The sequence below is a fragment of the Lepidochelys kempii genome, chromosome 9 (assembly GCF_965140265.1).
Source record: "Lepidochelys kempii isolate rLepKem1 chromosome 9, rLepKem1.hap2, whole genome shotgun sequence".
Lineage (NCBI taxonomy): Eukaryota > Metazoa > Chordata > Testudines > Cheloniidae > Lepidochelys > Lepidochelys kempii.
Window position 1 is genome coordinate 43,919,759 of NC_133264.1, and position 24,231 is coordinate 43,943,989.

At 44.2% G+C, this 24,231-nt stretch overlaps 1 protein-coding gene across 4 annotated transcripts in view; it reads left to right on the forward strand.

The window, feature by feature from the left end:
* The window catches only part of LOC140917371 (glypican-5-like), a 609,804-nt gene that overhangs the window by 520,807 nt on the left and 64,766 nt on the right, over positions 1 to 24,231 (forward strand). For 3 of the 4 annotated variants that reach the window (XM_073360046.1, XM_073360047.1, XM_073360048.1), the window contains one exon: positions 7,659 to 8,062. The exons of the other annotated variant lie outside the window; for it this stretch is intronic. In XM_073360046.1, the coding sequence (XP_073216147.1) occupies positions 7,659 to 8,062 (404 nt within the window). The remainder of the gene's footprint in view (positions 1 to 7,658; positions 8,063 to 24,231) is intronic. 4 annotated transcript variants of the gene reach the window in all.

Below are 24,231 nucleotides of genomic sequence, written 5' to 3' on the forward strand. Positions count from 1 at the left end.
TTGTAGTAGGCTTTCCTTTTCAAGCTTCCGCTGTTGACAGTTGCTCCAGCCCTGAAGTGGTCTGCCCCTTCAGTGACTCGGCCCTCCAGCCAGGCCACAAATTGTGTCAACCCCTTTTGGGCTATAGAGAGAGTAACCCCCTGCAAGGGGTTCCAGGCTTCACCAGGCCACGGTCCCAGAGTCCAGGCCCCTGGTCTTCCTGGTCCATGTTGCCCATATCTGGCATAGGTTTTCCACCTTCTGCCCCATCTAGGAGGTGGTAGGGGAACACAGGTTCCAGTACAGGGACCTGTGGTAGGCAGCAAGTTTCTGCACCCCCAAAGGTACTGCGGAGCTGTTCCCGTGGATTGTTTCCTATCAGCTTCATTACACAAAAGGGCAAAGCAAAGACATATAAATAAAATAATTAAAGAATAAAGCCCAGACCTTGAAAGTCCAGAATCCTTTTTCTCTCAGCAGATCAGGTAGGTTCTCAATAGTCAGGGGCCCCAAGCACCTAGACCTCCCAGAGCACTCCCTCCAAGGAGCTAAGTGTTGTAGGTACCTTCACCTTCACTGTCTCCTCCTTAGTTGCTCTCCTCTCCCTTTTATAATCCTCCTCTAGCCCATCCAAGCTTTGCAGGTGTGGCAGGGTGGGACTGACTGGGCCCAAAGTATGTCTTTAACCCCTTCCTTTCCAGTGAATGGTACACTCCATCACAGTGCCACAGGGTGACTATAACTTGGTGAGTGTAAAAACTAGTTTCATGTGGAAGTCACAGATCAGTTATTTTTTCTTTCACTTCCCGATATACCTGCCGCATTTCCCAGCAGTGTGTCAGGCAGTGGTCCCAGCTTGGATGAACTTTGAAATTAGGTGGTTTCCTTCACAGATAACTTTTGACCATGGTTATTCACAATGGAGATTTGGCTCATCATTGAAGCCTACATTTGTAAAGGATGAGAAGTCATTTCACTCTGTTTCTAAGTCTCTTCATGCTGACAGAGGAGACATAGATCTTTCCTGAGTTCTGCTTTGGGGAACAAGGGTATTATTTCCTATGGTTCTACATGACCTAGGGCTTGTCTGCATGGGGAAATTGCTACAGCTGTGTTTGATTACTCCTCTTTGGAAATCACTTTTATTCCAGAATAGTGTGTCTACAGTGGGAGTTGTCTGGCATAGCTATAGCTGAATAGATTATTCTGCTATAGCTATGCTGGTCAATTTCCCCATGTACAAGATCCCTCAGGTGGGAGTACGTCACCTCTTCATAAGCATCACTCTGGTTTTTAGGGTAGCAGATCACATGTCTGCATGCAGATAGCATCCACAAGCAATCTGATATATTTGTATGGCTAATGTTAGCATTGTGGCTTTTACATTAACAGATCATTCTGTGTGGATGCGCATATGTCCATTCATCTACTAATTGTCTTGCGTCTTAGGCTACTACTGTGATCAACCTAAGGGGTGGAATATTTTTTCGGCCTCATAAATCAGAAGGGCTGCTGTCCTTGTGCTGTCTGGAAGCTGTCAGAGACAGAGGTTATATAAAGGATTGCCATGCTCTGTTCTGTGATTCTTTGACTTGATTAAAAGAACAATGTTGATTTAGTTAGGATCAGTCTTGTCAGATGCTGTACAGGTTAAATTGTCAATAGTTCTCAGTTGCTGTTTTACAGAGGGTATTGGGCAGGCTCACGGAGAACTCAGCTTGGGGGCTCAATGCTTTGGCTAGAATTTGTGGCTCTCGATCTCTTTGGTTATGAAGGGGAAGGCAGGGGTAGAAGGAAAATGTTTTTTTGGCATTGTCCTGGGTTACATGCTGGAAAAAGAGAAACTGACGATTACCGGATGGATTTTTAAGTACTCCTGATCATGGGGGGCTACACAGGAGGGTCTGATTTCTCATCAGAAAGTGCCATGCCAGTGGGATTGGTATTTACAGAGAGCAGGAGAGGCTTGCTGGGTTTCGAAATGCAAAAATAATGTTTGGTAAAAAGAGCCAAATTGAGGCCAGCTTCTGCCGGGAGGGAACCAGGATGCTCTTCCCCTGTGTATCCCTGCACAGCAGTGACACACAGTTGCAGCCCATATGATCCTTAGAGTGCAGGGATTGCTCCATCTCTGCACCCTTCTCCAAGAGAGTTAGGAGAGAAAGGTTGGAACAGCTTGAAGGGGCTGAGCAGCTGGGGAGCTCAGGCAGAATTCCTCCCTGAGCTGGCTCCACATCACCCGCAAATTCTGGACTGGGCCTTAAAGGCACAACTGTCCCCTCAATCAGTGCAAGGAGGGAAAGGGATGACATGTGTCCTGGGACGCAAAAGGGATCAAGAATCCTGCAAAGTCTGACAAGTTGAGCTGCAAAAAAGCCTGGCGAGTCACCCAAGTGAAACAAACAAAGCAACTGTCCAAGCCAATGGGTGAGTCAGGCCCTAACAGCATCAGCTAATGGTAAATCAGAAGGGGTTGGCTACTATAAGCTGCTAACAAAACACCATGCCTTTCAGTTTAACTTCAGTGGAGGTTTTTAAACTAGACATATTGGCAGTGCTATGTCCTTGTTTCACCTGCTAGTGTCGATGCAGCAGTTAGCCAGTTTTATTATGCAAAGCCCTGGACGGAAGTGTGAGTCCTACCTTCAAAATGAAAGCCTGTTTATTTTAGGGGGGAAATATATACAGTGAGATTAACCCTGAATAAGCTGAGAGAAATCTTAAACTGGTAGGATGAGGCTCCCAAACAATAGACTTTTAAAAAAGGCTAAAATCTATTACTTTAATTTGTCATTTAAAATGTATCGAAATCAAAAGCACATTTGTTTCCCTTGGGCTACGCAGCAGCATTATTAAAAAGGAAAGAAGGCTGGAACACGGCTAGGACAGAAAACTTGGCAACATCACAAAACCCCAGTAATTTCAAATATAAAGTCTCCCCTGTGGGAAAGATAACTAAGGATCCAAAAGAGATCAAACAGGCTTTCATGGACTTTGGTAAAAAGCTGCATGCCTCATCCTCTCCTTATAACCCATAGGTGATTAGGAAGTTCTTGTAAGATATCAGATTGCTGCACTTGGATGATACAGAGAGACATGAAAAACCCAGTCCCAGAAGAACGTGAGCTTGCTCTAAAAGGCTGGTAAAGGCAGATTTGGAGATCATGGGTACAGGTATGAATTCTATTGCCAGGATTAGCAGCCAGACCCTATGTTCCTAAAACTCTTTAATTGTTCCCTGGAAACAAGATCTCTGCTGCAACAATTAATTCAGAAAGCTGCTAGAAGACTCAGAGACCTGTTGGGGTTAGGCTGGTGTCCTTGCTTAATGCTGACTGCAGGTGTGTGGCCACACTGCAGGCTAGCAGGGGAAGCTTCAGAAATTAGTTAACCCTGGCCACGTGGGCTTTGTCAAGGGGCACCTATTAATGGACAACACAAGAAAAATTTGAAATACGCCGTAATTCAACAAGTAACTCTTCACGTCTCCAAGGGCTGCTTTTGTTCTCGATGCAGGAAATGTATTGGCTATGATTGAAGGTAGTCTGCGTACTCCAGATCTGAGGTGAATCAAAATTCATTCATCGGTTGATCAGATAGTAATGTCCCACAGAAGCTGTAGACTTGAGCCACAAGAATTGTAAATGGTTCCTCCTAGGCAACTTTTCAGCTGTGGAAGGAGATGTGGCAGAGCTGCCTGCCGGCACTGCCTCTTTATCCTCTTATGTTTTCCTTAGATATTGCTACATCGGAAAATTCAAGAGTGTAGAGGAACTCCAGGGACCCTGTGTAGGGATAAACCAATCGCTCATGGTATATAACCTGTACTGACCCATCCAGTGTTTGTTAAAGAAATGATTGGGTTTAAAACAAACACTGAGCTATCTGAAGAGTTCAGTGAAGTGCGGAAAGGTGTTGTCTTGAGAGCTGCAATTTAAAGTTTTGAAACACTCCTGCAATATTTGGGGGCTAATATAGATCATAATTTCAAAAAAGTGCACTTCCCGCATGTTGCTCCTTGTTCAGCTGTCCATCCCTGGACAGCAAAGTACTGAAATACATGCTTGATTCTCATTGACTTCAGTGGGAGTTAAGCACATGCTGAATTGGAGCCTTGTTGAGAAATCTCAAAGGGGAATAGAATCATAGAATCTCAGGGTTGGAAGGGACCTCAGAGGTCATCTAGTCCAACCCCCTGTTCAAAGCAGGACCAATCCCCAATTTTTGCCCCGATCCCTAAATGGCCCCCTCAAGGATTGAACTCTCAACCCTGGGTTTAGCAGGCCAATGCTCAAACCACTGAGCTATCCCTCCCCCCAGTATATACCCATATATCCTCTTCGCCACTTGATCTAATTGAAATGGGAGTTTTTGCAAAGATGTGATTGTTACCCAGATTACCATCAAAACGGTTTGAAGATTGAGTATGTTTCCACCCCACTTTTAGGGTCTGGGGTTCCAGGGTGCTGTACACTCTCAACTACCAATTGAACTGGAAGTTAAAGGCACTGGGGGACAGATTTTTGAAGATATTTAGACACCTAAAGATGCAGATAGGCATCTGGTGGTATTCTCAAAAGTACCAGGTGCCTAATTCCCAACAGGAGTTAGGTGCCTACATGATTTTCAAAATCCCACTGGGCACCTAAAAATCTGGCCTTTGGTACTTTGCAAGATCAGGCCCTTATTTGATAATATGAAAAAAAAAGTTTGAACAAGTTTGCTAAAGAGTTCTGGTAGTGTGGAGAGGAGTAGGATTAAATTGTCAGACCAGGAACACTGTTACCTGGGATCCAGCTGGAAATTTCCCATGGAGTTAGATCTTTAGTACTGATGCAGAGCTTTTCCCATGGTTGCTGCATCCTTCCATGCTCCAGGTGTAACCACGAAGTTACGGTTTGAATGACTCGTATTTTTTAGATGAATGAAAAACAAGAAAAAAAGAACAAAATCAAATCTCTGTGAGGTAGCACAGTCTGTGTGTCCCCTGTGGCAGGCTGCATCCAGCAGAAAGCAAAATGGTTGCTTGCCTCTTTCGAGAGCACCCATTGTTTCATGTTCTCTGTGTATATAAAATCTCCGCACTGTATTTTCCACCACATGCATCCGATGAAGTGAGCTATAGCTCAGGAAAGCTTATGCTCAAATAGAATTTTTAGTCTCTAAGGTGCCACAAGTACTCCTTTTCTTTTTGTGGATACAGACTAACACGGCTGCTACTCTGAAACCTAGAAATTTAAAGGCATGATTGATAGAGAGGTGGTAGGGAATATTCAAACAAATCATTTTTCATCCAGAAATGGTGATTTGTCATAAACAAAACTGCTCATGAAACTAATTACCCAACTTGAAAAAATGCAGAGAAAAAATGTTTTGAAATTGTAGAAACATTTCAGTTTGTCGCTTTTGAAAAGAAAAAACTCTTTTCTGGTTTGAAATGACTGTTTTGAAATTTAAGCTAATGAGACTGACAAAAGGTTAAAAAAAAGAAAAAGGCTGAAATTGAAACAAAACATTTCAGAATTACCAAAATGAAATGTTTCAATTGACCTGAATGAAAAAAAAGGGAGGGGTTTCAGTTTGTTTTTGTTCTTATTCCAATTTGAGATGGGGAAAAATACAAACTCTTGAAAATATTTGCAGGAAGGGAAAACTATTTCCCACCCAACCCTAAGTATATAGTATAATGGTCTGAAAGGGATAGATATGTTTTGATTGAGTAGTTAAATAGTTGACAAGGGATATTTAAAAAAGCTTAAACACACTGTGCAAATTGAGAAACATAGAGACTGATCTTGATTTTTTTCAATTTTGTTAATAAAATAAGAACATGCACCCTTCTGTGTTCATTATATTTTTTACACAAAATTGTGATAACGGAACACGGCCCTTTTTATTCTATCTAACCTCAGGAGTATCATACAGTTTATAATCTTACACATGAATATTAGGGAAACATTCATTTTTAAAACCATCGGCAAAGAAAAAGCTTGTTTTCTAATCAAGCTATTAAATGTGCCTCTGAATTTATGGCTGCTAAAACAATTCCATTACATTGCAGATCAGATTATAATTGCAAAAATGAAATTAAATGACCTCTAGGTAAATGATCCATTACCACAGGTATTGAAAAACAATCCTGAGCAAAAATGGGCTTGGCACCAAATAAATTAAATTACAGTGATAGAGGAGAGTTTAATAAGGTGATACTTATGAGGCTCCTCTGTAGCTTGCAATTTAGAGTATTTGCTGGCAACATTTTGAGGGAGATTATTGATATGTAGGAGGTAAAATGTGACTTTCACTGGGCTGCTGTCAGTAGTCCATGTCAAATAGTGTCATTTGCGTTCTGTGATATACTGTATGAAGTCATCTGGTTTATCTGTCTTTATTTATTTTATGATTTCTTTATAATCTGCAATCTTCGTTTTTGCAAACTGTCATCGTTGCTTGTGAGGGAGATAGGGGGGAGTTAACATTGTCCGAGGTTTAATAATAACTTATTTTATCCTTCATCAGCATTCAGATTTTAATATGGAGAAAGGCCCATGCTGGGAAATCAAAACCTGATTCAGACTCTCATTTTGGGTGTCTGTGGAAGTTGGCAGATTGACAACTTTAGAGACTGATCCAAAGTCCACTGAAGGACTGCGTGGAAAGACTACATTCCTTTATTTATCCCCAGAAACACTCCTGTTAAATTACTGGCATAGTCAGCATCCCATGCTGACCCTTTAACTCTAAACTGGAGGATCTGGTGTAAAAGTAAGAGAGTGATCCAGTTATTGGCCTTGGGGCTGGGAAGGGTACCCTGCCAACAGGGGCCAATTATGGTGATGGAAGTTTTGTGGCACGGATACTTGTTCCCTAGAAATTGGGTTTAGACTAGAGTACCAATCCATTTTACATAGGGTTCTGAATACTCATCAGTAAGTAACAGCCTTCAGACACTAACAATCTGGGCCAAAATCAGACTGACAATCTGGAAGAGAAAGATTCCGTGACCCACCACAGGTCCCTGAACTGAGTTCTCTCCAGTTGGTGTATGAGACCACGTGGCCGGGGAAATAAAGAGGCTTATTTTCAACACAGGAGACGTTGGTCATGTGATTTTCTATTGGAAAAAGACCAATATTTTCAAAAGTGACTTATGATTTGTGGTCCCTGACATTTATGTCCAAAGCATCACCTATAGTCATGGATGTTGGTTTGTGTGAATGAGTGAGAACATGATATAGCGGAGACAGTTGTGTTTGCATGAATTAGTCATAACACTGGCCTTAGGAGTCACAAGTGGTTTTCAGATGATGATGAGTTAGAGACATCACAGCAGAGGCAGGTTTGTGTTTGTGAAACATGGCTTCATTGCTTTGGTATACTTTTAGAGGAGAATTTCTCTGGGCTGACATATGGCTTTGCTTGATATGATTGTAATAGGCAGAAGCACACAGCCCTGAACATTAAGGCAAATGTTGCAAGCGCCAAGAGCGCTCTGTAAGGTGATACAGTAATTATCACTGATTTTCATGAGGTATATCGACTCAAGTACTGAAAGTTTCACTAGGTATCTCAAACACACTGGATGTTAAAATATATCAATACAGTTCTCAAATGCCAATATGTAATAGCAGCTGCTGCTGCTGCTGCTATAATTTTGGGAATCTATTATTTCTATTTAGTAAATCAGCCGTGTAGTGAGGCGGTGTGGCGCCCCACCACCCCGCCGAGGGAAGAACCTTCCCAGACACCAAAGTGGGTGGAGCCAGTGGATCCTGCGCCCGCCCCACAGAGGTCAAGGCGCAGGACAGGAAGTAGAAAAGCCCAACCCCGGAGCTCAGGTGAGCGACAGCAGCCGGAGAGGCCAGACGCCCATGGCCTGGCTCCGGCTTGGGAGACCCCGGCAAGCTGTGGCCGACCCAAGGACTGGCCGGACCAGCCAATGCCTGATGCTGACCGATGCCCAGAGGAGCGGCTGAGCCTACCCCTCGCCAGCTACCCAGAGGAGCAGCCAAGACTACCCTTCGCCAGCTACCCAGAGGAGCCCATGGCGCTGGAACCCTCCAAGGACAACACCCTCACCCAGGTACCCTATGAGGGGGAGTCCGGAAGTAGCCCGGGGGCAGCCGACCCCAGTCTGGCTGCAGCAGTGCCAGAGCCAATGTCAGTGTGTTGCGGCCAGGATCCCCACTGACACAGCAGCGGGTCTTCGGCCGCTGCTAGGGCCCCGGGCTGGGACGCAGTGGAGTGGGTGGGCCTGCATCCTCCCTGCCATCCACCTCACGGGTGGCAGTCTCCCCCTCCCCTTGGTTGCTAAAGCTAAGAGCCTGGGCTTATATTGACTATTTGCTCAGCCCCTGCCTGAGGGCCTGAGCTCCTGACTGTTTGTTTGCTGCCTCGCCATGACCCAGGGCCTGGGCTTATATCGAACTTCTTGCGGGACCCAGCCTGAAGGTCTGGGCCGTAGCCTGGGTATTCCCCACCCAGCTGAGAGTGTAATGAGGCGGGGTGGTGCCCCACCACCCTGCCAAGGGATGAGTCCCAGCTGAGTTCCCTTACAGGCCGCCATCAGTGTTAATGTTTAATAGGTAAATGAGTGCATCCATCATAAGTAAAAGGGAAGTGAGACAGCAAGGTACAAGTTCAGTAAATATGATGTAAATACCTTGAAGCCTGCAATTCAAAACATCCCATATGCTAGCGGTTGATTACTATGGGTTTTCTATAAATATAAAATTGGGCCCTGAATTTTGAGATGATGGGATGTAAAATAGGGAAATTCATCATGAAAAATAATTTTGGGGGAAAAAAGTAAAAGGGATAGGAGTGGATGACAGCAGGGGAGACTATGGACAAACCTGTGTTTCTCCTAATGCTGTTGTCCACCCAGATGCTACAGTAATGAATACTTTGGAAATATACATAGACTAATTAAGCAGAAAATTCTAAATCATGAGCATGCGGTGGTAACACCTATGGCTATTTTTGACTTTGGCCAAAAATTGAAATGTTTAAGCACCTAAAGGTGGGAATTTCAAAAGCACCTGAGTGTAACCAGGGGAATAGTCCCGCTCTTGTGAGGAACTTTCCTGGCTTCTGCACTACCCTGGTGAAGTGGGCTAGCGAAAGGATCTGAGTCCTCGCTCCCACTTCCTTTACCCAGTGGCCTCCCTGCCCTTGAGGACTCCCCTTCCACTCTCCTGTCTGGCAGAGTCCTCGTAACCCCAACAAGGCTGGGCCCAGGATTCATGGGGGGCTCGACCCCCAACACTGCTGTGGTCACCTAGGACAGGGGCTAGGATATCCCCACTCCGGAGTACTCTCTCTGCAATGGGCACTTCTCTGACCCACTGACCATTACATACAAATTAAAGCAAATGCAAGTTATTTAATCAACAATTAATTTTAAAAAGAATAAGGAATAATGGGAAAGGTTAAAGGAAACACATCATCCCGCTCTGTGGCAGGGAACATCACAAACAGTGTCTCTGGAATGTCAGGGCATTCCTTGTAAGTCCCTGTTCCTTGTAAGTCCCAGGCATTCTTCTCCGGCCCTGGCTGTGCTGCAGGGATGCTGTGGGTTGGACACTGGCTCTGGTGGTGGTCACACGCTCTCAGACTCTAAGTGGTAGGACCCTTCTTCCAAGTGTCACCCCCACCCGTGGGGGTTACGATCCAAGCCTGGCCTGCAGAGCCTCTTGGCGGAGGTGTCTCCCTGTGCTGGGCCTGCTGCCCAGGGTCCCCCTCGCTCTTCCCAGCTGCTCACCGCACCCAGCTCTAGACTGCTCCAGACCCAGCTCCACCACTCTGTCTCAGCACTGCTTCTGCTGCTGCTCTGCCTCCAGCTCCCTGGGCTGCTTCTTTGGCCCCTCTGGCTCTGGTTGCTACAGCTCTGCTCCCAGGACAGGTCTGCTCTGCAGGCTGCTTCTGTGACTCTGCTCCCAGCACTGACCTGCTTCCTGGGCTGCTTTTGTGGCCCCTCTGGCTCTGGTTGCTGCAGCTCTGCTCCCAGGACAGGTCTGCTCTCTCTGTGGTGTGCCTCTGGCTTTGGGGCTGCAGCTCTGCTCCCAGGACAGGGTCTGCTCTCTCTGGGCTGCTCTTCTGGTCCCTCTAGATCTGGCACAGCTCTGCTCCCCAGCTCAGCTTGGGCCTCTGCTTTCTCCTTAGCTCGGCCCCCACTCTGTCTGACCCAGGCAAATCCAGCTCACATGGAGGACGGGACCTCCCTGGCCTCCTGACTCTCTGATTAGACTGCCCGCCCTGTCATTCAGGCAGATCTGGAGCATTGACCTCTCCCCATTATTCCTGGGGGCTGTCAGTCTCAGGGTCCTGATTCCCCATCGACCCCTTCCCCCTTTTTAGTACTGGGAGCTAGCCAACCAAAACACCCCCACTGAATGTTAGTAAGGGGGCAACAGTCCCCTTACATAAGTCCTATTTTAATAGTGACATAAGCAATGCCTCTTTGTGCTCACCATGCTGGTGTTCAGAGATCATTAGCTCCTCTTTCAGGGTTTGCTCTAGTTGTTCCAGTTACTGCCATGAGATAGCAGTGATGAGGGCCAACATCTGCTCCTATTCAGCAGCAACAATTTCCTGCTGCTCTTCTCCCCAGTTCTGTTGCTGACACTCACATCAGTGGCTCAGCTTGGCCCACTGCCTTTCCAAGACCGCAGGATGCGGGATCTAGTGGCTGTGGGAGCGTTGCCGGTCCAAAAGTTGGGATGAGGCAGTGTCTTCCTTTCCCTGCATGGCTAGGATACCAAGTTCTCAGACACAGTCCAACTACCATGGCCTCTCCAGGGAAGTGTCCCCAGGCAAGAGGCCAATTATAATTTTTTGCACTCCCGTATACCTCTTTCTTCTGTGTTACAAGCCAAAACTACCAAAAATGTCTGCCACAATGTTTCCACATGACATCTGGCAAGTAGAAGATTTCAGCTTGGAAGTGGAATTGCCACACTAATAATTTGGGGAAAATATGAGCAAAAGGAATTGGCAAAAGATGAATGAACAATGTTGCACCTATTTTGAACAATTCTAAGATAAGTATTCTTCTTCCCTTAACACACAGCAGAAGGGATTGTTGAAGATGATCAGAAAAGAAAAAACATGCCCAAAATGTTGTTAATAAAACGACTGATTATGCTTCTTTTGGCCTCTGTAGTATTCAGCTTCCCTTCTTCCCAATCTTCATTTAAACTGGCCTCCTGAAATAGAACTCTCTTATTATAGAAGTCTGGGAGCTCAGGTGAAAATCCTGGTGTAGATTCTATGGCCCTGTCTACTCTAGGGACATTTTCTAAACTATTCCCTGCCATTTCTGACTGGTGGAGGTGATGTTAGCTGCATTGGGAACCCTAGTGTAGATGGAACACCAATGTTTGGAGCAGGTCAGTACTGTGTTAAAAATGGCTACTGCAGCCTGTCAACGCTAGGGCTCACACCCAGCAGCGTATTAACGCCTAGGCCGACAAATTTGCAGGGGCAGCAAATTTATAATAGTAGCCAGAGGCTGCTTCCCCCAGTGCCAGTTTGCGCCCTCCGCCGCCGGCCTTGCCCCAACTCCACCCCTTCTCCGCCCCCGTTCCCCACCCCCTCCCTGCCCCTATTGGTCCCCTTTTCCAAATCTCCGCCCCGACCCCACCTCCTCTCCTGAGCGCGCCGCGTTCCCCCCTCTTCCCCCCCCCCCATTCACGAGTGCTGTTTCACACACAAGGACTGGCAGGGAACAGGGAGAAGCAGGACCGAGCGGCACACTCAGGGGAGGAGGTGGATTCGGAGCAGAGGTGAGCTGCGGCGGGGGGGCCTGGAGCTGCTGGGGAGGCGGCAATTATTTCAGGGCCTAGGGGCGGCAAAATCATTAATCCGCCACTGCTCGCAACATTGCTAAAAGATTGGTGGATCTAATCCAGTGTAAGCAATGGGTAGATGGAGTTTATCTTGTTGTGAAATTAAACAGTACCAAGATATCTACTGAATGCTACAGGTGAGAAAATGCAGATCCACATAAACTCCTTTGAAAACTCCATCCTCAAGGCTTTGAGCTTCAGTCAATAAAAACAGTTGTAACTATTAGCTCTGTGGTTAGACACTTTGAGTGTTTCCTCTAAAGTCGTTTGTAAACCGAAAGGTCAAAGATTTTGAAGATACTCATCTGAGTGAAAAAACAAAACAAAACCCTCAAAACAATGAAAGTTTCTCTGTCTGGTGTAGAGGTCATAATTACTAACATTTTGCCACTTCCGAGTGTCAAGAATTTCCAAAAGCAAAACCTTTGTTTGGATGAAAGCTGAAATGTAGAAAATCTGTGGTTTGTAAGAAGCTGAAATAATGTTTCCCTGAGTACTAACCCACCTTTTCTCATTGTTAATACTTGTTTTGCTTGCCTGGCACGTGTAGTGAATGTGTGTAGATTTTTCCCATCTGTTAAAGTCACAGTACAGGGACTCCCACTCTTTCATCAAGACAGAGACAAGCATCATTTTGACTAAGTTTTGCCAAACATGTTTTCTATATCACATGGGAAGCCAAGCTATTTACCAGACCTTTAGTCACTCACGAAGTAACCGTCGTTCAGTTTTCAGGCAGAGGTCAAGGGGCTTGCAAAACTTATTCTTGTACTCTCATGAAAGACTCAAAACATCTACCCTGTTATTATAGGCAATGTTTCTTTCTTTTTTTAAGAAGCACTGACATTTAAACCAAGCCATCTTATTGAGCCACTGCATCATAGACCTATAGACTTTAAGGGCAAAAGGGACCATCATGATCATTTCATCTGGCCTCCTGCACATTTCAGGTCAGAGAACCTCACCCATCCACTCCTGTAATAAACCATAAACTCTGGCTGAGTTACAGAAGTCCTCAAATTATGATTTAAGGACTTCAAGTTACAGAGAATCCACCATTTACTCAACTTAAAACTTGCAAGTGACCCAGGCCCCACACTGCAGAGGAAGGTGAAAAACTCCCAGGGTGCCAGTCTGATCTTGGGAAAAAATTCCTTCCAGAGCCCAGATATGGCAATCAGTTGGACCCTGAGCATGTGGGCAAGGCCCAACAGCCAGACACTGGAAAGAATTCTCAGTAGTAACTCAGAGCCCTCCCCATCTAGTGTCCCATCACAAGAAGTTGGGGATATTTGCTTCTAGCAGTCGCAGATTGGCTACCTGCCATTATAGGCAGTCTCCCCATACTACCCCCTCCATAAACTTATCAAGCTCAGTCTTGAAGCCAGTTAAGTTTTTTGTCCCACTGCTCCACTTGGAAGGCTGTCCAAAAACTTTACTCCTCTGATGGTTAGAAACCTTTGTCTAATTTCAAGCCTAAACTTGTTGATGGACAGTTTATATCCATTTGTTCTTGTGTCCACATTGGCACTTAATTTAAATAACTCCTCTCCCTCCCTGGTATTTGTCCCTATGATGTTTTTGTAAAAAAGCAATCATATCTCCCCTCAGCCTTCTTTTGGTTAGGCTAAACAAGCCAATGTATTTGAGTCTCCTCACATAAAGTAGGTTTTCCATTCCTCTGATCACCCTAGCAGGCCTTCTCTGCATCTGACCCAGTTTCAGTTCATCTCTCTTAAACATGTGAGGCCAGAATTTCACACAGTATTCAAGATGAGGGCTCACCAGTGCCTTGTACAGTTCTCACTCTCTATGGAAATACCTCACCTGGGTTTGCATTAGTCTTTTTTCACAGCCACATGACATTGACAGCTCATAACAACAGTTCAATTGCAATATATACAGTATTCTGTATGTCCCTGAGTCATTTAGGTATGATGCACTCTACTGTAGTTTCTGCCATCCTAATCTTTTATCAGTCTCTCCCATAAAAAGACTGGCATAGCATAGGTTCTGTCTCTTCCAAACAAATACACAGTGCTAAGAATAATTCAATGTATCTAGCTTTTTCTGTTTTTTGAAAATAGCAGTGTGATATGTCCACTCTTTGGGCTTTCCTGCTACTGTTTCTATTATTTCTTTTAATGTAAGAGAAAATATATACACTGGCTGTAGGATGTCATTCAGTTTGCACAAACGTATTTGTGCAAGAGGCTTGGTTGCAGGAAAAGGTGTCCCCCAGTCAAGAATTAAAGTATGTCTCAATCTTTTCCACACCTTGACCCCCAGTTACAATGGAAGAATATTTCAGGACCCTTCACCCTCCTCACATCAACCATAATGAAAGGAAGGTGGTCATGTCTTCCTGAAAATTGGTTGTGACACACACACACACCCACCCCCAGGTTGAGAACCCAAGGCTTAAATGGCCTTCTGTTCATCTTCAAATGGACCTCTCCATATTCCCATTAACGAGATAGATGTCAGTGGTTGGTACATATCCCATTAATATTATGTACAGAGGCTCATCCCAAAGAACTCCGGCTACTTATATGTAACCTTCATCTACTTACCTTTAGCCCTACCCCAAAAAACGTGTTTCAAAGAAATTGAGTGACATGCCATTCTTTTCTTGCAAAGTAGTTGTTTATAGTCCTTTATGTTGCAGCAGCATCACCAAAATTATTCGTACTAAATTGGAACCTAAAAGTACTTTAGTGAACGTATTTCCCCAAAGTGCTTGAAAAGATCATTGCATTGAACAGCCAAAGAAGTGCTAAAGGGTCTTATCATCATTGATTAATTTCCAAATACCCTGTTTCTAACATATCTTTTGAAGTGTAGACTCATCTGTATAATTATGTAAAATTCAATTGAGAAAAAAAACATTCCTTTCTTTTATTTAATTCTTCAAGAAAAAGTGTAAGCATGTGCCCCTGAGGCAAAATCACAGCTTATTATGTGGAAATGCTCATTCAAGTGACATATTTTATACCGGTAAACAATCTAGTTATAATTTTAATATAAGCATCATGTTAATAAGTGTTTTGCTTCCAAAAATATCTGCTCCATTAATTGAATATAGACCCTTAAAACTCTCATAACAATTCAAATATCTGTAGTTCTCTCTCTTTCTCCCCCTCCTCCATTCTGTTTGTCCACCCCGTTGGCAGCCTTTCCTTTGTTCTCTGGTGACTAAACTTCCTGTAAGTGGTATGAAATGACTGTAGCTCTGTCTGTTTTCTTCTCATCCCTGAAGGTTGGGAGGGACATCTCACAAAGTGACATTTACCACATCACGTATAATCCGTCTTAGCTTTTTGAGCATCACTAGAGATAAGAAGTCCCCATTGTACAAAGTGTCTTTCCCACAACAACATGCTACTTAGAAACATCGAATTGGGCTTTATTTAATATATCTGCTTTAAAATGACATTGTTAGTAAATGAGATTCTTGTTTGACTTGCAGGTTGTGTAAAAAGTCTTTGTCGGTTCTGCTCCATGGCACTGCAGATTTGTGTTACGGGTACTGCAGGAATAATGTTATTACTGGCAGCTCACACATCTCAAAGGAAATAGAGTGGGCTGTGCTCTCATGAGACCTTTAACAGTGCTTCCCACACCCTGCAGGCGCCAATCAATACCTACTTCTCTACTCTTGGTAGAGGATACTGCACAGGATATTGGCAGCTTTTCTTACAGCAGGTGCTCATTAAGGAGATATACAACCCTTTCCTAATCAGACATCCATTGACACAGCATATTGTGCTCTGATTAATTCCTCCTACTTAGCATTTTCTCGGAGGGAAAATATGGTTGCAGTATCAGTCAGATGGACCTGTGTACTCACCAGTAAATTTACCCAGGAGACAATAGGTATCAACTAAACCCAACTCATATCATAAGTTATGTTTATGATTTATTATTCACATAGTGCATATGTGTAAACATCCCTTTCCATCTGGTAAAATATACAACAGAGAATGAAATGAAGCTCTTCTTCAAAGGTACAGCTAGGGCAGTACAAGCTAATGGACTAGGGGTGGCATGTGTGGATTAGTGGGATTTCAGAAGTTATTTAGAGAAGAAGGAGATGGTAGAATCAAGCCCATCCTCTGTATCTCAAAACATTTTGAGCCCTGTACTGCTCTCAGTTACACCAGTTTCAATCCAGTAAACTCCACTGCAGTCAACTGGGAGAAGCTTGTAACCTTCTACAGTGATAAACCATCCAGTTGGAGAGCTAAAATAATAACAGAAGGTATGAGTCTTCATTAGTTGCTAGAGCTAGAAGTGGGTAAATCTTTGCTATCAAAGTGTCTATGTCCACTCCTAAGTGAGTTACCAGTATTTTGGTGGACAGAATCAAGGAACTTTTCTTGACATTTACAATAAAGCCTTGTGGTGGCAGGAGATTCAGCATCAAGGACATGGCTGTTGCCGGGGTTGAACCTCTGATCAAGATGTCATCATGTGGCAGGACATGATCAGAAATTAAGATATTTGTTGCCGAACCCACCAATAGCCTCCATCAGCACTGGTTCAAGTTTGGTGACTTTCTCTGTATGGACCTATTAGCCTGGAAGACCAATGAATTCTGAAGCATGTTTACCAAGTAATGCCACTACGCAGCTGCATCAAAACTTCAGTGGTGTGATAAGTTCACCAAAGGGGGACATAATCCAAATAGCCAGTCAGACCATCTTACGGACCTCACTAGAGATCTATCTGGGAGGTACTCACTATGCAAGGAGACTATGGGATTTGCCATGATGATGATGATGATGATGATGAAGAAGGAATAAAGAACTGTGCGTGGGGGAAAAACACATTTTCAGGTAAAATTTTAATGAGGATGGAGAATCACTGAGGCCGACAAGAAGGTTCTTCCACATGGTTCAGAACCTCGCAGTCACAATGTGTAATTTAGCACAGTGCAGCTTTCCGTGACTTGTAATCCTAAAAATAAGCTGAATTGTGCTTTTGGTGTTAGGAGCTGGCATAATCCCTGATGTTCAGAGATTTCTAAATAAGTCAGGAACACATCATGTTGGGATCAAGAGATATTAAAACATGTTCAAAGTCAGAGCACAAACTATTTTTCTGCAGCCCAGCATCCCCCACAATTCTGGAGGTCTGAGCTCTTCCCCTTGTCTCGGTAGCTCATGGAGGTGGATCCAAGTCTTGGTGCTGCAAGTTCTGTACTTGCCTCTGCTCCCACTTGTTGTACCAATAAAATAAAAACCAGCAGGATCTTATTAAAGGGAAAAAGGCAAAATACCACATTTATTGTGAATACAGAAAGGATCATAGTAAGCAGTTAGTTATAGTTATAACATTCCATTCAATCTCAAATTTATTCTCACATTCATTCATTCATACAAACATACACACACACACACACACACACAGGTTCTGCAAGGTTGTTATCATAGTTACCAGCCTTAGAGTTGCTCATGCCAAGTCACTGGCCAGGTGGCCTGGACATGAGGAGGGAGCAGGGCCTTGTCAGATGCTCATCTGATGCTCCTGGAAGTTGGTTTGCAGAATCAGACCCCAAAGTTCTCACTTTTTAGAGTCTATTTTTATAGGAATTTCTTCCTATGCCAGTCTATGGGAATTGCTTCATCATGCTGTTGCTGAATCAATCAGCAGATAGCACATTCCTGACGGCTCCAAGATGTTATCTTGTTCTTTGGTTCTCCCATTCTTGAGGCTGTTGGGTGGATTCCAGTCTGCCCTCCGGGTGGGGTCCTCTGGTTATTTCCACTTGACACCTTCTTCAGCCGATGGACACTGGATTCTTAGGCTGGCACCTCCCTGATCATTCAGTTATTATCCACACCAAGCATCCATCCACATACATCCTCTATCTCTATTTTAATCACAATGGTTAATACAACAAAAGGGCGGGGAGTCTCTGGGTGCTGTTTCTGTTGTTAGAGTATTGCTTTGAGTCTCTCTCTCTTGTGAATTGCTTTGAGAACAGACTCTGTCTTAGAATGTACTAACACAGTTAGCAGCTTGCAAGTTTCACACATAGAGGGAGAGAAACAATACCAAAAACCAAGAGACCTCTTAATTAGTAATACCCTGGAATTTAAACTCTGGGGAATCAAACTCATTTGTGATTTTAATACAGAACTTCTTTAATATGATCCAACACACTTGCCACCAGACTCTCTGCCTCCACAGCAGCATGTGGACAGGGATTTCGTTGCTTCCAACTGTTTTCTTCATTTCAGCAAGTTATGGGCTATTTGGGTGGGAGCAATTGTGAGCAGTGTTCGCCCTCTCTAGCCCTTTTATCCTTCCTGGATTGGATTTAACCCATATGAGCCTCTGCTACAGAATATCCCTGCTGACTTCTTTGCACCTCCCAGGCAAGGGAGAGCAGCCTAAAAAGCAGCAAAGAAAATCTATGAGGTGCTCCATCTGTGAGAGAACCCTCGCGCGTTTGGCAGACAGTGAGTTGTACCCAGCCTGCACCCAGCCTTCTGTCCCTAGCTCTGTTAGGTACCGGGGCTATGAGTCAAATAGGCAAGCAAAGTTCCCTACCCACTGCAGCAGCCATGACTCCAACATGGAAAACATGGACCAGGAGTCTCTGAGCAGCACAGGGTCTCTAAAGAGAGCAGCACAGAGGCTCTAAAGACAAGGAGGACCCCAGTCAGCCAAGTCAGGGGGTAAATCCTAAGGAGTCCCTGGAGAACAGAGACTTGTGGGGCCACAAATCCACACACACACCATGAGTGGGTCCTGAGTGCCCTGGGGAAAGAAACAGGGCTCATAAACAGCCCACTTTCTTCCCAATTCAACTATGAGTTCTCTGGAATCCTGTTGCCTTCGTCCCTCCCACAGGAATGGGACCCATCAGAGGAGAGGATTTATTGAGAAATCTCCCCAGAGGGCTTCCGGCCCTAAGGAAGACTAGCCGCACAAGCCCTTACCAAAGTGGCAACAGAGCTCACACAATCAGAAAGAGTGCAAAAAAAATCAGAGAAAGAAAAAAACCAGAAGAAAAAGCACAACAAATCTAAGAGGTATGAATCCTCCTCCTCCTCTCCCTCCTCCACTAAGGACGGTGCATTGTGGACTCTGAATCCATACAGGACTGGGAAAAACTCTGTAAAGCTTTTTTTTCCCCTGAGAAATTTGAGACCATGTGCAGCAAGGTTGTCTCCACAATTCAGATTCAACACTAATAGACCCCTGAGAGTAAGCCCTAGAGTAAATTCTCTCCCTTCAGATCATCCCCTGAGGTTGCAGTTCCCCTACACTCCTTCAAGTGGGCACACTTAGTGCCGTCAGGAGAGAGAGTACAGACCAGCCTTCAGAGATTGGCGCTCTTTTCAGCTTTCCTTTTTGCAGTGATACCAGCTACAGGGCAGCAGACTCTCCAAAAGTAAGCCATGGAAGAGAGGTTTGGTGGGGAAGTGCAGAGGGAACCCTGCCCCTCTCAAAGCCTCTTCCTGACAAAGACCGCATGGGCCTCCATCTAGAGTTGAAGATAGGAGGCAGAATTTCCCATTTCCTGGAAGAGAGGGTTGCATTGTCCATGGATAAGTGGGTCAGGGAGATGGTGAGTCAGGGATACACCCTCAAATGACAGGCTCAGCCCTATCTATTCTTCATCTTGTCCCCTGTCTCCAACAACCCTGTGAAGTGCAATCTGATCTAAAATGAAAGGAACTCATCTTTTAGATATGGGAGTAGTAGAGAGAAGATTCTCAGGATTCCACTTCATCTTCTTCATTGTTCAGAAATGCAAGGAGTGAATCTGAACCATTCTCTGCCTCAGAAGATTCAACAAGTGGATGAAGAAAGCAAAGTTTTAGATGGAGACCCTGGCCTCTATGGTGTTGTCCTTGTCACAGGGGATTTTATGACATCAGTGTCATCCAGGCAGATGCATACCTCCATATTCTCTTCATACCATGCCATCACAAATTTCTAAGGTTTGCTTACATCAGGAAGCAACATAGTACTGAATATTCCCATTTGGTTTGCTCTTGGCCCACAGGGTCTTTACAGAGACGTTGGTGGTAATCACAGCCAGACTGAGGTAGAGGGTATCCACCTGTGTCCCTTCCCAGATGACATGTTGATCAGAGGTTCAATCCCGGCAACAGCCACATCCTTGATGCTGAATCTTCTGCTGGCACATGGATTTATTGTAAATGTCAAGAAAAGTTCCTTGATTCTGTCCACCAAAATAAGTCACTTAGGAGTAGACATAGACACTTCAATAGCAAAGATCTATCCATTGCTAGCTCAGACTTCGGGTCCCAAACAGCTCAAGGCATCTGGAGCCCAGAGGAAAGGATTCACAGCATAAACCTCCTGGAGCTAAGAGTGGTCAAGCGGGTGCTATGATGTTCTAGTCCACTCTAGAGAGGAAGCATATGCTGATTCAGTCAGACAACATGAACAACCAAGGGTGAACAAGGAGCCCAGCACTGCGCATGAAGCAATAGAAATCATGCAGTGGACGAATCATTCTCCTATTCTTCAGAGTGAGTCAAATAAAATAAAAGAAGACCTGAACCGAAAAGTGAACTGGCTCAGCAGATGTAAGGCCAGCAACAACCTTTGAGCGGTGCCTGAATCAACCAAACATTCAGCCTTCCTTCAACTGACCTATTAATGAACCATAAGAATGCAAAGAGACCAAAATACTTTGCCAGGGAGGTGGGCCCCCAGATCTGTGGAGACAGATGTCCTATTGCACAGATGGCTGCAGGGTCTCCTCTGCATGTTTCCACTCTTCCTATTATGAAAGACGATGGTCCAGAACATAAAGCGAAAGCAGGCAACAGTGAAGCTGATAATTCCATATTGGTCAAGGAGACCCCATTTTTTCACAACCCTATTCTCTTCGAAAGCAACAGGACAGTCTCTTGTACGGTACTCTTCATCATCTGGACCCAAACCAGCTGAATCTAACAGCCTGGCTATTGAAAGGGAAGCATTAGTATCTCTGGGTCTGTCCTCCAAAGTATCAAGACTTCTTTCACCTGTAAGAATATCAACACTAAAACGGTACTCCTCTATTTTGGACCAGATTCGGTGGCTGATGCCTGGAACACAAGGCAAATCCCAGGAAACCAGGGTTTCTGGCTATTTTGGCCTTTCTCCAAGAAGGCTTTGACAAAGGTCTCTAGCCCAGCACCATAGCACATCAGGTGTCTGCCTTTAGTGGTATGATGTTCACAGAATCCTTGGGTTCCCTGGCAGAGAAACCCCAGATAGCCAGATTTATTAGAGCAATCTGATTAGCCAAACTGGCAGTTGGGCCAGTTTTTTCCAAAATGGGACCCACTGCTCTTGTTGAGTCATCCCTTTGAACCACTGATGTTAGTGTCAGCATTCTGTTTGCCCACCTAAACTTACTTTTGGGTAGCCATCATGTCTGCCAGGCGCTGGCAGCCTTACTATGCAGGAGCATTACTGTATGTTCCTCAAGGACAAGGTAGTGCTCAGAACTATTTATTCCTAAGGTGAACTCTTCCTTGCTTCTTCCTTCATTCTCTCCAAGACTACAACACCCCACTGAGAAGTGCTGACAGAACTTAGATATCATAAGAGCTGTGAAAATCTACCTCAAACATACAGAATCCATGAGAAGATTGGCACCCTATTCATATCTTTTCACCCAGAATGACAAGGACTCAGAGCATCCAGGTACTCCATTGCTACATGGATTAGGCTATGCATTGTGGCGGTGTACACGGCTTTGGAGATGCTGATACAAGAAGGCATCAAGGCACGCTCCCCTTATATATCTGCACAAGAGAGTAAGGTGGAGTAAGACCACCCCTTTTCTCTCTTGTCCAGGCTGCATCACAGATAGCAGGGTTGCAGGGGTGGGAGAACAGCCTTCTCAAAGCTGCTACTCTCCTTCTTGCACCTTGGCTCATTCCCTCCCATCCCTGCCATAGTGTCGGCCTGCTGTTTTGTCCAGTGCCCCAGGGGATGCAATCTGCCCCAGGTAGAGGGCTGTTGCAAATTACTTCACCCTTCACCTGGTTGGGGGGAAACCAACTTTAACATTTTGATCTGGAGACTTTGAACTCCCTCTTGGCACTGTGGTGTGAGACCCTATACAAGGAGCAAGGCACTGGAGAATCAAGGCCCACAATATTTAAGCAAGTGAACCTCCACCCATGGAGTCTCATTCTATTGTCTTTCCATGAGCAGAATTCTCTTCAGAATCAATGGGATTATCATGTGGAATGTCCCCTAATTAAGTGCAATCAAGAGAGCCATCCACGGATTGCCACAAGATATATAAAACAATTTGGGAGCCCTTCTGAGAATAAGGAAATCCCACATTCCAGACATATAAACCCATACACTTACACAAATAATCCCTACTCACAAATTGAGTTCCACTGAAGTCACTATTATTCACCTCAATAAGGCATACTCCTATGAGATGAGGATTTTCAAGATCAGGCCCCTTATATGATTATGAAACACCTGAGTCAAAACTTCACATGTTATTAGTAGGCTATCTGAGAAAAGCAGGTGGTTCACTACCTACGCATTTCTAATATTAGTCTAAGATAGGTGTGTAAATCACAAACAAATCCGATATAAAAAAATAAATAAATAAAAAGCAGTATAAATAACAACTCTTCATACTTGCAAAACTAGTAGATTTTTTGTGTGTGATTTCCAAAAAAGCTCCAAACAATTTTTCATCTCATCTCAATTTTTTTTTCTTTGCTTGTGTTGGAGAAAACAGCTGGTAACTTCTGCAGGTGGAGATGTGCCATTTGGTGCACACAAAGGAAGTTTGTTTCACTGTGAAATTGTTCCTTTAATCTCTGAGGCAAATTTCTGATTAGCAACTTCCAGAACATACTGTACTCACAGCTATAGCTGTGTCCGGTGATGAAATGTGATCTTATATCAGTGGTTTTCAACCTGTTGTCCATGGACTCCTAGAGGTCCGCAGAAGGTGGTTGTTATCATAGATCAGTGGTTTTCAACCTGTGGTTTGCGGCTCCCTGGGGGTTTGCAGACTATCTAAGATTTCCAAAGAGGTCTGCATGTCCATTCAAATTTTTTAGGGGTCCACACATGAAAAAAGATTGAAAACCGCTGGCCCAGATCATTAGCAAAGTATTTAATTTTTCACACATGCATACAGGCAAAACAAAAAATAGTTGGTTTGCACAGTTCTGTTTCAAAACTTCCTCTGTGTTTCCAAAGGTAGTAGAGTGCAGTTAAGTGTCAAAGTATTGGACTAGACCTCTCATTATGTCTTATTCCTGCTGTTTTGTATTCTGACCGAGCAGTGGGTAAGATGTTACTGTGCTGTATTTCACACTTCATTGTTGACCATATTAACATGTTTTTAATACTCTTTAATTCCTTAGTGAATATTAATGTATAGTATTCAGCATTATCGATCCTTTTTCATTTACTTGCTCAGTTTTTCTCCTTATAATTCAGCTGCTTCCCTTTGTCATGTGGTGTTATAATCAGAGGCAAATCCAGTTGTTTTAATAATCAGTTATTATTCCTCCAGGCAAACTGCACTGCAGAGATTTGTCATTTGAGCCAAATATTAATATGCTTCTATAGCAATGATTAATTTAACCTTTTTATAGATTGCAAGAATTAAAAACCTATAATAAATCAGCAGAGGTTTATTATACTGACTGATGTATGTAACCATTAGCTGCTTCAGTTTGTTTTATTTGTAAAGTATTTGCCACCATTTCTTAAAGTCATTATTTATGGGCTTGATCCTAAATCAATGGATAAGAACCTATGAGTTGTATAACAGACCAGAGTGGATAAAAAATAATGGTTTTTAATGGAATTTTATTTAAATCAAATAATAATTATTATGTAATCCTTATTATTATAATTATTTAATGACATTCAATGACATCAAGGACATCCTCCAAGGAAAGATCAGCAAAACAACTCATGCGAATCTTTTTAACTCAACCGTGCTTCCAGCAATGTTATATGGCAGCAAAACATGGTCGCTGACAAAGATTGAAGAACATAACTGTCTGTCACACAAAGGGTGATGGAATGAACAGTTCTGGGCATTTCGCTCCACGATCACATCCCCAACTAAATAATTAGGCAGCAGTCTGGAGTGCAAGGCTGTGTTGATTCCATCAAAAGTTTTGATAGAAACTAGGCAGGGAGGTTGGCTAACTAGGCTGCCTGATTTCCTGCCGGTCAGTAAGTGGCCTGCCTGGTTCCTCAGGCTCCCCAGGCTCCCTGGCTTCCCAATTCTCCATCTGGTGGACTCCTGCTCTCCCTGGCTAGCCAGCTCCCCAGCTGCCAGGCTTCCCAGGTTGCTCACCTGGCAGGCAGGTGGTTGGGTTTTGTTGCTGCCCGGATAAATTGCTGCTTCCTTGCTTCCTGCCCA